Raw genomic sequence first — 19200 nt, forward strand, 5'->3', positions numbered from 1 at the left:
CTGCGAATAAGTATGTGTTTATATAAATCACGGGATGTTTCAACACTCTTTGTAAATTGACGTACTACTCATGTATATTGTGCATATCGTAGTCAATAAAGCATTTCTTTCTTTCTTTCTTTCTTTCTTTCTATTTGCTGACTAAAGCTTCAATATCACCAATTTCATAAGATCCAGAGGGGATATCGATAGTTTTTTGTTTAGTTTTGTCACCATTTTCGTAATAATAGAATTTCGTGTCTTCTTCAATGTTCGGTATACTGTTGTACGAATGGAAACTGAGCAAAGCTAAACGGTATTCTGAATCGAAATCCAATCGAATGGGTGGATTGAAATCGATGGAAAGTGTCGAAGAACGACTCGTTAGAGTTAATATCATAGACATGACTGATACATTTTTCACATGTACACACCTTAAATAAACAACAACAACAACAATATTCCAAATCATTTATTTCTACAATAATAGCATTCTCTTTGTGAGCTAACAGGACCATAATACATTGCATTTTGTAACGATGATGACGCAGCTTCATGTCGATAATGGATGAAACATGGTAAACGAATCTGCAAAGCGAATCGATGTTGGTAGTCCTTTGGTAATTTATGCCATACATCCAATAATTCCCAAGGTTCAGCATTCTCAATCAAATAGCCAATCGATAGAGTTTTCAATTCAGAATCGGTTAGATCCCGCAAAGATTTATCTCTAGACATTTTTGCAGGCATTGTGAAGTAGAAATTGTAGGCACAAATGTCCACAATTACTCTGATCAAAGTTTTGATGTCGATCATTGTTATATGTAATCGTTGTACCCCTTCCCAAATATCGAACCAATTCCATTGGAGGTTTGAGATTATCAAAATATTGTACGGCATTGCCGTTTTTAATGTAAGCTACCCAATGAGTGCCTGCATTCAATTGAGAATCCAAGTTCAAAACAGCACATTCTCGCAACCGTGGACCACAAGTTGGCAACGTATCACGCATAAAGACTCCACGAAAATGTGGTATTTTCAATTGATGGGTACATTTTTCAATTTCTGAATCATATAATGCTCTATGGGGTAGCTTCAACAGGAGTTTTATTGCTTTTTCAAATAAAGACCTCGTCCTTTGCGATGATGTTGTTTTTTTAGAAACAAACCATATCCTCGAGGTGTTTTGCGCAGGTACAAACCGGAACCCAAATGTTCCATAGCTTTATTGTGACGTTGATCTTCTTCAAGTTTCTTTTTGGCATTTTTTGCATCTATCACGGTTTTTGCGATTGCGCTCGCTCCCCCTGCCAATGAACCCAAAGCTGAAAGGCCTGCAAATATGGGTATTAGTGGAAGAATTCCTCCAGATTTTGCTTCGAATGAAATTATCCTTGGTATACGTATCTTCTTACGTCCTCCAGCTTTCTGAACAGCCATTTTTGCCGCCTTGAGAGCGGATGCCGCGGATTTCTTTACAACATTCGTTGTGGGCTTCCAATTTTTTATTATATTTTGCAAAATGCTGCGTTGAAATGATTTCATACTTCCTATTCCTAATTTGCGTTTGGACTTCATGACTCCGGTGACGAAGAGAGCGCTCGCTTTCTCACCAAGTGATGCGTCCTTAGATTCCACTCGTTGCCACGCCTTTTTTTTCCAGATCTTTATCGGCTCGATGTCGAGCTTCAAGAGACTTATCTTGCGAATATACCAAGTCGTGCTGTTTACAAGCCGAGTCTAATGGATTAATACCAGGATCACCTCGTGCAAGACGTTCTTGTAGTTTCGTACCAGGACCGCAATACTGATAACCAGGTAAGTGTAATTCGAATGGCAGCTTATTGATTAGCGTATTGACGACACCTTCTCCGCGATGAATCAACATTAGGAATGATGGATGACATCAATGTGCACGCTACTTATTGAAGTGAAACTCCCAAACAGCAATCAGAACATGGAAGTCGTTCCACAAGACAATACGTTACCCATAGACAACTTGGACTATTTGAATGATGGTGTCAAGTATCGAAATAAACATGGCAAGTTGTTGCCCAATTCGTTTCGCGCCATCATATGTGGTCCATCAGGGTGTGGAAAAACCAACACAGCATTATCCATATTATTTCATCCGAATGGAGCCAAATTCGAAAATGTCTACGTGTACTCAAAGTCGCTTTATCAACCCAAGTATCAGCTGCAGATATTGGAAAAAACTAAGGGAGTCGGTTATTTCCCATTTCAAGACAACGAAGAAATTCAGAGTCCAGAGGCGGCCAAACGAAATTTCATATTCATATTCGATGATGTAGCCTGCGATGGTCAGCAGAAAATTCGTGAATATTATTCCATGGGTCGGCATAAGGACATTGACGCCATCTATTTGTGTCAGACGTATTCCAAGGTACCCAAACAACTTATACGTGACAATTGCAATATGATTGTATTGTTGAAGCAAGACGAAATGAATTTGAAACATGTATTCGATGAATACGTCTCTCCCGACATGTCTTTCGATGGATTCAAGAAAATGTGTGCCGAATGTTGGCGTGACAAGTATGGAACTTTTATCATTGTCAAGGAATGTGATTTAAATAAGGGGCCATATCGAAAAGGTTTCGACAAGTACATAAGTGTGTGTGAATAGAGATGAAAACGTTATTCGTCAATATGAAACCACTCAGTAAAGAAGTCGATGTTGTGCGCAAGAACAAAATCAATGGAATTTCAAAAAGTATAAGAAAAAAGTATCTAGCTCTGAAATTGGGAAAGTCTGAAGAGGATGAATCTTTACAAAAGTTTTTTCAACCTATATCGAAGCCGCTGAAGGATATTGCTGAAATCTCCAAAAAATCGGTGGGCCATTTGAGACATGTCAAAAAGGAGGAGAAAGAGGAAATAAAGACGGAACCATCATTCGATCAATCTCGAGCATTTGAAGAAACACAATTTTTACCACTTGAAGATGTTGCAGAGACGTCGGGAAAGGATGATGAGGTATTCCACGAGTCGCCATCACCGCCACCACCACCACCATCAATAGAAAATATTTCAGAGGAGAGTAAGATGGAATATCTGGAGCAATATCCACCTATATCACACAAATATGTCATGAAACACTGGGCTAAAGACGACTCAATCGATAAAATATATGGACCAGTTTATGACGAGTCCTCTTCGAAATAGATTCTCGGTAGATACTACATTGACTTTGATAAACGTGGTAATATTACAACTGAAGGATTCACATTCAAAGGAACTCCAGGGCTATATAATTTGATCTTTCTCGATGAACCTGAAGACTTCAATAAGAAGGATCAAGCCTCTTATAAACGTTTGTTGGACTTAACACAAATGCCACCTGAATGCCAGAGGATTCATGAAGGAAACTCAGAAATGGAAATGGTCCGGCATAATAAGACCTATGTTTCGAACTCAAACACTTGGTAAATGTTACGATAGCAATGATGTTGTTGGTTCCAGCACTCTACAAACGAAGGCCATCGATACTCATCGTTGGATATATAATGACAAGCCCTTCGAGTATGTGTATTGGGATGATCCGAACGAGTTATGCGATAGATTAAAGCTGCTTATAGCTTCGAAAGATGCTGGAAATACGTCACATGACAATGAAATTACAGCTATATTCAATGAACTCAGAGAAGCCAACATTATTCAATAATAAATCATCTGAAAATGACATGTATTTTATTCCAAAAATATAATGTGATGAATAATGCAAAAACGACATGAAAATCGCACCAAAAAAATGTCAAAAATTCTATACCAAAAAAAGGTTCATTTTATCAACTTTATCGTATCGAAAAAAACACATTTTTGATCACACATTTTTCGCAAAAACTCATATGATTTGCATTGTAACACGCTATGAAAGAGAATGCAAAAACAACATGGAAATCGTACCAAAAAAATGTCAAAAATTTTATTCGAAAAAAGCATTCATTTTGTCACCTTTATCGTATCGAAAAAATGACAAAAATTCAATGCGTGGAAACAAGCATTTTTTTGAACACTTTGATCACGTTGAAAAACACATATTACTAGAATCATATCGATGTGGGTCACATTTCCATCATGACTATCGACAAGTTCGGGCGTAGCTCCAATAGGAAGCGAAAGCATTCTACAACATCAGCTGTAGGCAGTAGTGTAGGTTTGCTACATACGCCCGATGGCAACATCGATTTTGATAATTTGAAATTGTGTAATGTGAAGAGACCTACGAACGCATCTGATGCAGTCAACAAAGAGTACATGGATGAAGTTGAGAAAAAAATTGATGTGACTATACGGAATCAAAGTGGTCGATATCAAAAACAAATGGTTCAAGTGAATGAAAATCTGACAAAACTGCGAGAGCAAGTCGATCAATGCCAACTACAAATAACGCGAGTTAATGATAAAGTAGCAAACATGAGTAATGACATTAAAAAACAGGAGAATGTGAACAAACGATTCGATAGTAAATTTCAATCACTTAATACCAATTTTGTTCAAATGGTACAAACAAATATGGTACGCAATAACGAGGCGGTGGTGCGTTACCAAAAATTCAATCAACAATATGTTAGTGATATTGAAAGTAGTCGAGCAGATTTGCTGAAGAAAATAACAGAAATCACCGATTTGGTTCATTCGCACAACAAAACGACATGATGGAGCACTTTTAAGGTGATATTTCCAAACAAATTTCCAAAATAAATTCGGATATAGCGAAAGTACACTCTGATATCAAGGAAATCAACACGATAAAAAATGTAGTTTTTGCATCAACATAATAAAATAACAAGTTTGATAATCTCGACTATCAGTCGCGTCACATGGCTTCCAAAGACAAGATTCAACTTGTCCGTGAACTGCATAAACCAATTAGAAGAAAATTTCCTCGACGTCGTACCATTATCAAAGGCCTGGATGATCTGTGGCAGATGGACTTGGCTGAGATGAGATCCTACGCTCATCAAAATCGAAATTTCAAACTCATTCTCGTCGTCATCGATTGTTTTTCGAAATTCGTGTGGACACGACCGTTGAAATCGAAAACGGGAGAAATCACAAAAACATTTTCGGATATTTTGGAACATACGAAGCGATGCCCAAAAAATTTACAAACCGATCAAGGGACCGAGTTTTACAACAATAAGTTTCAAACTTTAATGGCACCTACAAATGGTTGAATGTCTTGCCTGAAATAACGAAATCCTACAATGATACACGACACTCGAAGACGGGCATAGAACCATCGAAAATCAACAAAGCCAACGAAAAACAAATTCTCAAATCAATATACGCCCACCTGAAAATAGCTGGATCGAGAAAATTCAAGGTCGGCGATGTTGTGCGAATCAGTAAGGCAAAACATGTTTTCGAAAAAGGTTACACACCCAATTGGACTACGGAATTATTCAAAATTATCAAAGTCAACATTACCAACCCCGCCACCTTTATGCTAGAAGATATGCAGGGTGCACCTATCAAGGGTGCTTTCTATGGGGAAGAATTGCAAAAAACTGCAAATCCCGATATATATCTTGTGGAAAAAGTGTTGAGAAAAAAAGGCAAAAGAATGTATGTTAAATGGTTGGGTTTGGATAACAAACCCAAATTTTGTATAGAATCTTATGAAAAACAAGCACGCTGACATAGTATTGGAGGGGCCTTTTGTGTAAAAATGATGTTCAACAAACACAATATCTGAATTCGACCACGTGATCTGAAGGTATAAGAGCACATGCAAATACAAAAGGATATTCAGTTTGAAAAATGTCTCTCGGTAGTGGTTATGGTAGTGGTGAAGTCGAAGTAATGTGTGATAGTGGTGATGAAGATTACAACGAAACTCTAAGTGCAATAGACAGAGCATTGGGGCAGTACGAGATGGCTGCTAGAAACGAACGTCAATTGCTATTAATGACATCACCCATGTCATCTTATGAGATTCAATGTGGTCTAAGTCCATCCAGAGACTTTAGCCCATGCATCATATTGAAGCAACAATTCTCCATTCGTTCCATCAATTTAACAACTTATGAATGGGCGACCCTCATTGACATTCTGCAACAAGTAAGGGAAAATTTCTTTGATTCACAAATCGATGGGTATGTAGATGAATATGATCCGATCACAACACGTTGCGGGGACTACATATACGTCACACAGTACATCGAAAGTGATACCAAACAAATTTCCATTTCCAAGGATACAACAAACATGGAGCTGTTTCAACAAGATGTAAATGATATCCTGAACAATCATATGGGGGTGCTGTCAGATCGTATCGCTATGCTAGATGCTTTGAACTTTTGTGATTATTATCGAGGTGTTTTCCATATTATTCAATCATGGTTACGTGAAAATAAAACTAATTTGACTTTGGAAGAAATTATAGAAGGTTTTTGTCAGGCCTCATCTATAGATAGTCTGTATGCTAATGCTTTACGTGAATATTCATTTTATTATAAACAAAAGCTACTGTATGATTTATGTAACAGATGAGAAAATTCAATGTTTACCTTTTTTATAGCTCAACCCTCTATTGCACAAGATCGAATTTTTCTTCAAAAAAATTTCAACTGTGTATTTCGGCCTGTAAAATACATGAAAAATAGTGGAAAAATTATTGAACCATTATTTTCAAAAACTTTACATTTTTAAACTTGGTTCCCAATTGGGAACATTGTACAAAGAAAGAACAGTTATAATTTGAAATATTTATTCTCACTGCAGTGAATATCAACAATGATACTCTACAAAACATCTTTTTTCATCGTATAAACATAGGTATACTTTACATTTAGAACAAAACATTCTACTTTTTCCATTGCATCCGTCCAATCGGCAACGATTGCGTTGTTGAGAATGTTGGGGCCAGTGACCAATTCCATCAGTTCTGGTTTCAAATGGAGAAGAAGACTCTTTATGCTTCCTTTTTTTATATTTTGACTCGAGAGATGTATTGCTTGGTCTACCTCTCTTATTGCTCACTACATTACTAGATCCTATTGTAGTCAGCACTTTTGCTAACTCAATCCTGAACTGTAAGAGAGGCATTTTTCCATGCCCATCTGGCTGGTCCTGATTGTGGTGTTCTGAAATGCATCTGTACAACAACCAAGCATTACATATGACCACATCTATCATATGGAAAAACAGCCTATGATACCATTTTTTAGATCTAGTACGAATTGAACCGAATAAAGCACTGTCATATCTACCATCAACTTCATGAATTCATCCGTGAAAAATAAATTGAAAATTGCATAAGGAGTGCAAAGTTCTAAAATTTCCTCTAGTAAATCAGTAGAACCACAAAATTTCACCTTGTCGTTGTCTGTGAAAGTTTGATTTTCTGTCCACTCTAGCTTGCGCACTTTAGAATTTGCAGAAGATGTAGCGTTTATGAAGTTACTTAGAGGTAGTTCATCTTCAGATTCAAAATTTGTCAATGTTTCATCCAAATTCTGGTATTCTGGAATGTGATCGTCTTCATCTGCAAGGATTGAATCCTCACTATCACTCGGTATACTCCTAATTTGATGAGAATGGTCACTCTTCCCATAGAAGGATTTCGTGGTGATGGATTGCCAAGTTTCATCCATTTTGTGTTTTCAACCGCCTCTACACAGTGTTCCCAAATGGGTACGATTATCTAAAATCAAATTTAGCGGATCAGTACTCATAAAGTAATAAAAAACAGTAAGTAATTACCATAAGCAGGTTATAATTCACCCAAAACTATTTTTTCAACGCAAAAATTGGTTTCCAAATGACAATAACAACCCCATCAAAAACGTGATAATGGATAACGTCAAACGTCCATGACACGTTCTCCTATTTTAATAGTTACCAACTATGTAGTGCCCTGCCATCTACGAATTAGTAGATGAACTTATTAAACAACGTTCCCGAGAGGGAACTACGGTCACACCACGCTTTAAAAATGCAATTTGAAGGAATTGAGATGATTTGATGCACTTGGTTCCCAAATGGGAACCGAATGCATAGAGGGTTAACAAACCTGGTGGTTCGCTGCCATCCTCAATTGTAAGCATACAATCGCATACTTCATAAATAAAACACATACAAAATATAATTGTTTTTTCCTTTATTCAAAATCCTCATTTCAAAAATACAACAAAAAAATCACTTTTTTTATTTCTTTTATTACATTAGTATACATCAAGTAATTGTAATTGCTTTCTCAAGTGATATTTGAGTCTTCTAGGATACCATAGTGCCCCCAAGGTAATGTGTCATTTGAGTCTCAACAGAAACCGTTTGTCATCGAATGGACTCAAAGCAATTTTGTTTCGTTCAATTGAATATAAATTATGAGACTTTGACTGAATAATCCTCTGAGTTGATGTCTTTTGAATTCGTTCGAATAAACAATTGAAATAGTCCTGGAAAGTTATTTTTTGTTTCACTACATTATATTTGATACCCTTTGCCTTTTTAGTACATTTTCCCCCTTCAACCAAAAAAGAATACATTTTCGATCTAAGACCAATAAATTCGGTCATTATATGCCCATTATTTTCATCTTTCATTAACCTCACCACCTTTTTGTTTCTTTGAGGAATATTATATATATATATATATATATATATATATATATATATATATATATATATATATATTATCTGTTGGATAATCACTCGTATCAAATTTATGCCAATCTTCTTTGATAGTGGCATATACATCATCACAAACGAGCTCATAAATTAGACTATCTGTATCAGTATAAAGCAATTTACAATTGTCAATACCAAATTTAGGTAAGATATATTGATAATGGAAATCATACACCACAGTTTTTGATAGGTCCAAAATAGCCATTCCAATATATAATGGTTTATCAAAAATTATCTCAGTTTTTCTCATTTCAATTGCCATCAAGTCCTTCTCTATAATAGTTCTATCAACGAATTTTGGACTTGCAATCAAATTTTCTGCCCCATACCTCCCCTTACATTTTCTAACCAGTTTTATAATTCTGTGGTTCCTTTTGTTTTCCATTGTTTTGCCAAAACAGGCATTATTCATTAGTTTATAAAGGTTTTTCTCAAAATTATTTTTTGAGGTACCCAGATAGCACATGGATGTCCCGTGGACGTTAACAGGACGGCCGTCACTTGATATTTAGTCGTTCGCAGGACGTTCATTTTAAATCCGTCGACATCCACAGGACGTCCGTGGGACGCCCATGTGTTACAAAAAACTGCATCCCCAAGACGTCCCAATTATATATGCAAGGGACATCCTCAGGACGTAAAAAAGAACATATATTGTACTTAAAATGGACATATATATAGGATTTGAATAGGATATTTATAGGACTTGAAAAGGACATGTCACACCTCGGCGACAATAGCGTCAAAAAACTGCTTTTTGGTAAAGCAAAAATAAAGATTACTTGTATTGATAAATCAAAGTAAGAATACTTTGGAAACGGCTATGGTTTTAATAAAAGAGTATATATGTTGTACTTTCAAACTTATATTTCTCAATATAAGCAAACTTTATTTTTGCTTTATCAAAATGCAGTTTTTTGAGCTATAATGCTATATTAAATTAAGAAGATGCAAATTATGTTGTTCTATCATCAACCATCTTAACAGCAATAACCCTCCAAAGTTTTGAAAATACGAATTTCAACTGTTCCAACTATTAGTCAAGGCATATGGTATATTTTCAAAAAAGTTAATATAAATATATATATATATATATATAAAACTAGGTATGTATATATATTATATATATATATAATATATATATATATACAAATATATATAAAAATAGGTATGTATATATATTATATATATATATATTATATATATATATATATATATATATATATATATATATATATATATATATATATATATAAAATCTAGAAAGGTTAATGCAGTCAATGCATTAACCTTTCTAGATTTCATATCATTTCTAGAAACATGTGGATTCGTTTTCCGATGGCATTTCAGGTTAGCTTCCCAAATTTCTGCTACCGCAGTTGTCGGTTGATTGGTCAAACCACCAACACTGACATAAAAACTTGGCAAGTTGACTTGGGTGTCACACCAATAGGTGGTTCCACTTATGTTTCGCTTGCGTTTACGCAGCTATTTTTATCAAGTACATTCTTAGTTTTTTCTCATTTTGTCTTCAATCGAGGACCGCCTGCCCGGTACTGACGATGCCCAATAGGCTGAAACAGCTGTATACCGGTGGCTCTTAAATTGAATATATATATATATATATATATATATATTTTGAATGATGCAACTGATTTTCCTTTCTTTTCAGTAATTTAATATGAATAAAGGTTACAAAAAGGATTTGAAGTTTTACAACTTCTATTTATTTATATGCGAGCGCTTTCGCTCGCATATATATATATATATATATATATATATATAGCGCTTTTGATAGCTGTCAATTAAATTGAAACTCTATAACAAATTAGCCTATATAAAATTAACAAGTGTAAATCAAAAACACATTTTAATTGGAAAAAAACACTACATTATATTGTATTGTTGAGGCTTTTTGCACATTTTTCTGGACAACGTCGTAACCAACTTTGGATACATTTTTCTGTTTCACATGATGAACCACCTAAGGCTGCTTGTTCTGCGGCATCTACAAAAAATTTATAATGTATATTTACTTGTACGTAACATCATATATATGTTCATATTAACATTGTAAATTCAAACAAAAAGTAACAAGATTAATAACTTACCGATTAATACTTTTGTAATCTTTAAAGTATGAAATGGCTTTTTCCTTTTTCTTCCATAAAAACTGAACCCTTGCGCAAATTCAACTGTCAAAAGAGTTGAGCAAACCCTTCTTATGAAATGAGAAGTGTCTTTTCCTCCCAGTTTGGACAGTTCATTCACCTAAAATTCATTATTTGTCAAAAATTAAAATGGGACAACTAGTGGAATGCATAGTATGTCAGTAATTTTGATATTTATTTTTTTATCCTTTTTCAATTCTACATTTTTGAAAAAACCTTATTATTTATAAAAATTTGAAATTTCAGTTTTAGTAGTTTAGAATTAATCAAAGGCAATGTTTTAGTCCACAAATAATTCTTCAATAACTTTAAATTTGGAAAGGAACCCTTATTTCAAAATAAGTAAATAAATAATAAATGAAATAAAAATTTAGTTATGAAGTACTAGTTTACTCCTTATTATAAGATAAAAGATTCTAATGAAAACAGAAAGGAAGCTAGGACAAACAGCATGACACCACTGCTTCAGAAAAACTTTGACCTAAATGTGAACGAAGTCTATTTCGAAATGAAAAAGTACTTACGAAATACTAACTTAACTGAATACTTATAAGATTATCTACATTTGAGTAACTGTAAAATTTCAAATATTGGTCACAGTAGAAATACTTACAGCAAGTGTGTACACTGATGATGAATTTAAGTGGTTATTAAACCTGTCCAAGGTTTCTTGATCATTAATAGGAAATTTAACATCTACCAGTTTGTCATACAAAGATTCAGATTGCTCTGGAACAGCACGAACGTTTCTTTTTAATTGTTGCATCTCCAACAGCACATCACTGGTCATGTGTTTAATAACATTTGTTTGTGTTAATATTGTTTGTAGTATAAGCCTGTCATCTGAAAGGGTTTTTAAATTTTATTTAAGATACTGATTACCCAATGAATTTTATATTATAACTTGAATTTTGAATACCACACCAAAACATTTGATTATACTGGTCTTTATTTAGCCCACTAATCTTCATAATGATATAATACATATGCATTACCTTTCCTCGTACAACATTTATTGCAGGTTTGGTTACACACTGCTTCAGCTCTGCTTTGGCTTCCACCAACACTTGAAATTGGTGTTGTGAATACCACTGTTTCTAAAAAAAGAATATAATGTACTTTAAGTGATATATATCTCTTTATATTAGTTTAAAATAGTTCTATAAAAAAATTTATAAAATAAAAACAGATACCTAAAAAAAAAAAAATTAAAAATATATTTTAAGTGACATAATAATATTTTAAGGGCAATTTAAATTTGCAACAAGTTCTACTACATAGTAGCTTACTTGTATTATAAAATTTTGTCGATGTGATATTATAGCAATTTTTAAAAATATTTATGAATGAGATTATGATTAAAAGTTAGTACATATACCTGCTCTTTTCTTAGGTGTCTTCAAGATCTTTTTGTAGGATGGAGCAGGGCTTACATTGAATAGAGTTTGCGAATGTTGTGGTTCATCATCCGAAGACTTTTGCTGATAAAGAGGTGTCTTCGACATCTTTTTCTTTTTATAGCGTGGTGGTGGACTCAGATTTATTCTAGTTTCTGATAACTGGGGGGTTTCGTCATCATCTGAAGATGAACATATTTTATTGATACGCTTTCTCTTGTTTTCTTTTTCTGACTGAAGGTCACTAGTTTCTTCGGCTAATTTGGTTTTGGCCCGTGCACTTAAGTAGTTGTCTGCAAAAAACCAAAAAATGTACACTTATATAAATTTATATTTTTGTTTTCAATATGACTCAATCTATACAATCTACATCATCACATACAATCTATATTAAAAATCTATACCCACCACATGTTGCATTTCGAAATACTTTTATTTTGTGTAGTGGCCAACATGTGTTAACATTTTCGTTATTAATAATCATATTCTTCACTGAAGAATATTTTTGTGTTGGCCAGTAGCACTGGTCACCAATAATCCAGGAAGTGGGTACGGCTTCCACCGACTCATCTTCAAAACCCACTACTGTCCACGTTTTTTCCATAACTATATATGCACTCAAAAGAAAGACAAAACATTAGAAATATTTTTTGATTATACAGATATGCTATTATTTGAACAAGATACCTTCCAATTTTCAAAAAACAAGTAAGTATCAAACTTTCTGTAAATTATATATAGTGTGCTGTTACAAAATTAACTGTATAATTAGCCAGTAGAACAATGCAAAAATATGTTAAATAAAATTATACTTATAGCAGAATTTAAGACACTTGAGTTTTGTTTAGTCGAAAAATATGTCTTATAACCACAAAGAACTATTGATTATAACATTAGCAAAATAAATATTTCTTGCTTATTGTCCATCTATTAAATTATTTGATTTACACCGATACACAAAACAACAAGCAAGTTTAATGTTTAATGAGTTAAAAACTAAGTTTTACATGTTTATTTTTGAAAAAACATTGAAAAAATATATAAGGGCTTCTGATGCTGTATTAATTTTTAGAATGTAATAAAGGAAAGATAATGAATATATCTTCAAATTTCAATTTCAAACATTTGCAGGTAACATCATTAATGCTGTATGAATCGAGAGTACCAAACTCTTTACTCACAGAATAAATACTTATATTAGAAGAAGGAAATGGCTCTTCATAAAAATTTGTTACATTAAGAAATTCATTACCAATAATTACAGTGCCACTTTCAGTTAATAATATATTTTGGATAATTATTATAGTTCCATTTGTCAGTTGACAACAATTATTTGGTGCAGAAATTTGTAAAGAAAAGTTTTCAAATAAAATTTTTTTAAATTGCTTTTGATACTTCAGATTCAATGTAGTTCCATCTTCATGACTATTTTCCAAGGAAGGGTAATTTGTTTTAATATTTTGTTTCAATACCAGTCTTTTTTCACTATGTCTTTTAACTATTTGCGACAATGGCTTATCGTTTTTTCTTAGTGACCTTAAAATTGACTGTAAGTAATTTTCAAACGGAAATGCAGAAAATGTGTCAAGAGGTCCATGATTTTTGACATCAGTTGGAAGATGGAGTAAATTGTGTATATTATGTGAAACATGTTGTGGTCCATATATCTGTTTGAAACTTTTGATAAAGTATGTTAGCAAATTATATGCATAATCAAGGTACTCAAAATATTTGGTGTGTGACAATACCGGGTGTCAACGAATCTATTAGACAAGTCATAATTTCTAGACTATTAGGAGAATTGAAATGAGATTTGGTATAGTTGAATGGTATGTGGAGAGGAATGTTTTCACATATTTTTCACTTTCCGGTCACTTCCGGTTTCAGCGGAAATGGCTCCGGTTCTGAATTTTTAAATGGAACACCCTGTATATTGTAACATTTTTGGATTTCTGAGACAATTCTGGATCAGAAACTGACATTTCCGGAAGTTTTTCAGCCTACTTGATTTTTTCAGAGTCACTTTTAAAATTGCATCTAGGTGGCCATGATCGGACGTAAACTAATCTATGGACCTCAGGTGATATCAGAAAATTGCAATAGCGGAGTTTTAGTGACTAGTGTGTTGAATATGAATGAGACAAGTTTACAAAATAACATTTTCGTGTCTAACTATTATTTTTCAAATGGCGACCATTTTTTGACAAGCAATTTCCGAAAAAAGGATTTTTTGACGAATCTAACGTTACTAATTTATTTGCGATTGGATCAACAAATTTAACAAATTTAACTAATAATCTCAGCGATGCACTTAGATTTTTTGCAATATCCTAAGTTCTTGAAAATTCCACTATAGTAAATTTTCAAAGTGCATCCCTCCTTGTTCAAGACACATTTCAGCTCGTTCAATTGTTTCTCTCAACACGTTTTGTAACATTTGAGGCGATATACTTCTAAATGCCTGTTGAATCCTTTCTTCTAAGATTTCGAGAGTGGCTGGGGCTGTTGCATAGTAGACCCTTTCTTTTACATATCCCCAAATGAAGAAATCTAACACAGTCAGATCCGGTGAGCGGGCAGGCCACCGTACTGGACCGTTGGTTGCAATAACTCTATTATTAAAATGCTCTATTAAAAAATCAAGTACGTCTCTGCTATTATGGGGTGGTGCTCCATCTTGCTGGAAGTACATTTGCCGTAAAACTTCTAAAGGCATATCATTAAGATGATCCTCGATTTCATTTTGAAGAAAACCCAAGTATCTAACCCCTGTTAACTGACCTTGAAACAATATTGGACCAATTATTCTGTTTCCAACGATACCAGCCCAGACATCGACGCCAAACCTTTCTTGAAAATTGCCCTCTCTCATTGCATGTTGATTTTGTTGGGCCCAGTACCGACAATTCTGCTTATTAAACATGCCATTATTTGTAAACCGTGATTCGTCGGAAAATAGAATGAAGTTGATAAAATTTGGGTTAACTCTATGATTTTGAAGCAACCAATCACAAAATACTACTCTTCTATTGCCGTCGTCAGCATACAAATGTTAATGTAACTGATATTTAAATGCTCGATATCCGTGCTTTTTCAGTATTTTTCTTGCTGATTCGTGACTTATCTGCATTTCTCTACTAATTTCTCTTAAAGAAACCGTTTTGTCAACTTCTACCATAGCAAGAACGTTAATCTCAGTCTCCTCATTTATGACAAACCTCTGTTCTGCGTCTCGATTTCCCTCTTGCCTAAAACGACTCTCAACATAGGGAAAATACTGATGAGATGGGTGTTGCCGATTGGGATATCTCTGAGCATACAACTCAGCAGCTTTCCTTGAATTTCTGTGGCATTCTCCAAACAATAACAACATATCCACTTTTTCACTTTGAGTATACATTATTTCGACGAAAAATTAAACTAAAATTAACGAAAATCAAGAGAAACTTCTACTTTCTGCTCATAAAGCTTATGTCACTGTCATAACCTAGGTGAGCGTTTTGTTCTCCAAAGTGGACTTGATGGAAATAACCGCAAAATATTATGCATCATTCCTATCCATGGCACCCTTGACAAAAGTAAATGAATTTGTATCGAGTATTTTCCTCAGTAATATTTAATTTATGTTCTTATTTGTAATCCAATCGCAAATAAATTAGTATCGTTAGATTTGTCAAAAAATCCTTTTTTCGGAAAGTGCTTGTCAAAAAATGGTCGCCATTTGAAAAATAATAGTTAGACACGAAAATGTTATTTTGTAAACTTGTCTCATTCATATTCAACACACTAGTCACTAAAACTCCGCTATTGCAATTTTCTGATATCACCTGAGGTCCATAGATTAGTTTACGTCCGATCATGGCCACCTAGATGCAATTTTAAAAGTGACTCTGAAAAAATCAAGTAGGCTGAAAAACTTCCGGAAATGTCAGTTTCTGATCCAGAATTGTCTCAGAAATCCAAAAATGTTACAATATACAGGGTGTTCCATTTAAAAATTCAGAACCGGAGCCATTTCCGCTAAAACCGGAAGTGACCGGAAAGTGAAAAATATGTGAAAACTCTCCTCTCCACATACCATTTATCTGTACCAAATCTCGTTTTGATACACCTAATAGTCTAGAAGTTATGACTTGTCTAATAGATTCGTTGACACCCGGTATAGTTGAGGCTATGTGTAAAACTAAAAAATTTATATAGAAATTTTCATTTATTTTTCCTCTTAAAACTATTGGACCAATATAAAATAAAAATTGACGGAACTCTGTTGCTTTCCATCGTTTCAATTCATTTAAACTTCGAGGCTTTCTATTAAATTCTTGTGGAACAGATTTCTGCATACTAAGCAGTGACATAGAAATATTTGCAATTTGTTGTTTTGTAAACCGAGTAGATTTTTTACCACAACACCATAATAAAAGTAATTTTTTCATTACCCCCAAACACAACAAATGCATATAATCAAGAGGAAAATTATCTACTAAATTTACATTAGGTATAAATTTTAATATTGAAAAACCATTATAACTAGTTTTTAAAGAAAAGTCATTTATATCTGAGAAACACACTCTTTTATCTCTATATTCTCCTTTTATTGAACATTTACTGCATGATTCATAACCAGCATGACCTTTACTGTAAGTAATATAGGCTTTTGCAGGAACATCACAAATAAAAGCCTTGATTTCAACAGAAAATTGTTTTTCATCTATTATGATTTTATTGTTTATTAAATCAGTAACTTCTTTAACAAAATCTTCTAAAAAAAATATTTGCCTCCTTCGGTTTTTCATAACCATGGTAAATACCAATCATATCAACAGCAGAAGTTCCACTAAGTCTACACAATATAGGATATACCTGACTAGTGGAACTTTTTGAAAGAGGCAACCCATCATCATTTACATTTAATTCAATAATAGTCGTTTTCTGAAAATAGGAAGGAAAACAAGCAACTAAATGTTTAATACAGGCTTCTACACCAAAATGATAATATTCACTAGGATCTACAATTTTTGTATTAACTAGTCTGCAAGTACTGAGTAATGTTCTCGCATCAAGTGGTAGTTCTGGATGAACTTTATTAAAATGTTTTAATAAATCGTTTATAGCAATATGTGAAATATTATGTTTTACTGCCCAACAAGCCAAAAATGTGACACGTTGTTCATTGTTCCCAATTACATTATCTAAATTATTTTCTGATTGTGGTGCATTATCTTGTACTTCATCTGATAAACCACTTGTTTCAGATTCGAATGAAATAGAGTGAAATACGGCTGTATCATCACTATCTGATGCAGAACTGGAAGAAGTAAATACAATATTGCTTGGTCCTGGTTGATTATACAAGTTATTGTCTATTTTTGATCTTTTCGCCCTCATATAATATTTCTGTAAATTACTCATGGTGTAATGTTAACACTATAAATGTCTACTATATAGAAATGAAGAAATTCAACTGCAATTAAGTATTGCCTGTGGACGATGCTTCTAACCAGAAGTGATGTATGCTTAATTTTAAGTAGATCAACTCATAGAAAAACACATATATCAATTATAGGTATTTAACTTACCTTGATCTTAAAAAGAACAGCCAATAAAAACGAATGACAATAAACTTCTAAAAATAGATAGAAGAGTAATAAAAAATTATAAATAAATTCAGGAAGCTTAAAACTATTTGCTAACTACTTTAACCTCAACTTGTCGTCTTCAGCGTTGTCAATTCCTCAATACTGTTTGACACTTAAACAACATAAAAATGTTTGAAGCATGCATGTTCGTTTTACCGCTTTCAAGTAATAGCAATACTAATAAAGGTTTCAAGATATTTTCTTAAATAGAGCTGAGTCGTATTGAAAAATTAATTAAAAATCAAAAATACTACTCAAAAGATTAAAACTCTCAATGTTTGGCGTCTTTTTCGCTCTTTTGGCAACATCGGCTGGGCAGTTCTTCTGCTGCATAAAAAATCGTAATTGGTCTGAAATATATACAGTTTGTTCATCATGCATGTACGACGTGCGACGTCTATCGGGAATATTGGAATTAATTTCAGATAGTAAAACAATAGTCCTGTCAAATTGTTGTGACACAGGTTGGAGTTTCTTGTTATTAACAATATTTAAAAATTATGTTTCACTTACGCCGGTATCAGTTTCACAAAAAAAGCATTATACTCATAAATTACCATTTGTTGAAAACACTAGCGCCATCATCGAAAAAAAATCTTCCGTATAGAAAGTTTATGAGGCAGCTAAATTCCAATGAGAGTTTACTGCAGAAAATCAGCCGCACTCCTGCAACCTCTCACTCTGGCAAAACACTGACAAATTTTTTATTTAGAGGCGAGGTTTTTATTTCAATATATTTATTGAATATATATGCCTCTGAGCTGTTTAATAGAAAACGAAACAAAAGATACAGGACCTAAACTGGACGTCCGACGGACGTTCAGTATTGGATATACGCGGGATATCCAAGTTAGGATATCCTTAGGACGTCCATTAAAGGTCCCGGGACGTTGGTATATAAAACGGACCTTTAACGGACATCCCATGGATGTTTTGTGCTATCTGGGTAGCTCTTAGTTTGGAAGTCAATGTATGACTTCAACCAAGCAGCTTGTTTGAATTTCAGAACACGATGTATTCTATTGAGAATCATTCCATTTGCTAGATATTGTTTCAAATTTCTATAATGTAAAACATACTTTGTTTTTGCAAAAAGAGTTGTCATCAATTTAGGTATTTTTGAATTCGGAGGTTTGCGATGTTCCGGAGCTAACGGTAAATCTTTGTGTAAATCATGTAAATGTTCGGGATATGACAAGTTTACTTCTAAAATATAACCCTCAGATGATTCATCTGATATTTTGGTTACATCAAAATTTTCAAAATTTTCCATCCATTGAAATCCTTTATAAGGAAGATACTGACACATTGCATGACCATAGAGATTATTCACATCATAGTACATGATATATTTGGACTG

At 33.6% G+C, this 19200-nt stretch overlaps 1 protein-coding gene and 1 long non-coding RNA gene across 4 annotated transcripts; both read right to left on the minus strand.

Moving 5' to 3' along the window:
• Nucleotides 1–7487: 7487 nt before the first annotated feature.
• On the minus strand, nucleotides 7488–8590 carry LOC141486203 (uncharacterized). The gene is made up of 2 exons (XR_012467699.1): nucleotides 7711–8590; nucleotides 7488–7651 (listed from the first exon to the last, which is right to left on the minus strand). It is a non-coding gene; the product is annotated as an uncharacterized lncRNA (long non-coding RNA).
• Nucleotides 8591–10489: 1899 nt separating this feature from the next.
• Nucleotides 10490–18012, minus strand: LOC141486194 (uncharacterized). 3 transcript variants are annotated; one of them, XM_074183913.1, is made up of 7 exons: nucleotides 17781–18012; nucleotides 12613–12821; nucleotides 12186–12497; nucleotides 11803–11904; nucleotides 11421–11650; nucleotides 10748–10907; nucleotides 10490–10644 (listed from the first exon to the last, which is right to left on the minus strand). In XM_074183913.1, exons 2-7 carry the CDS (start codon nucleotides 12806–12808, stop codon nucleotides 10529–10531), a joined length of 1116 nt encoding a protein of 371 aa, XP_074040014.1. In that variant the 5' UTR covers nucleotides 12809–12821; nucleotides 17781–18012; the 3' UTR covers nucleotides 10490–10528. The 3 variants fall into 3 exon arrangements, with proteins under 3 accessions (XP_074040014.1, XP_074040013.1, XP_074040016.1); XM_074183912.1 differs by lacking the exon at nucleotides 17781–18012 and having other exon boundaries at nucleotides 12613–13443; XM_074183915.1 differs by lacking the exons at nucleotides 10748–10907; nucleotides 17781–18012 and having other exon boundaries at nucleotides 12613–13443.
• Between the last annotated feature and the right edge of the window lie 1188 nt (nucleotides 18013–19200).

This window comes from Leptinotarsa decemlineata, unplaced genomic scaffold (assembly GCF_025532065.1).
Source record: "Leptinotarsa decemlineata unplaced genomic scaffold, Ldec_3_MD MMD2_tig00026347_RagTag_RagTag, whole genome shotgun sequence".
Classification (NCBI taxonomy): domain Eukaryota; kingdom Metazoa; phylum Arthropoda; class Insecta; order Coleoptera; family Chrysomelidae; genus Leptinotarsa; species Leptinotarsa decemlineata.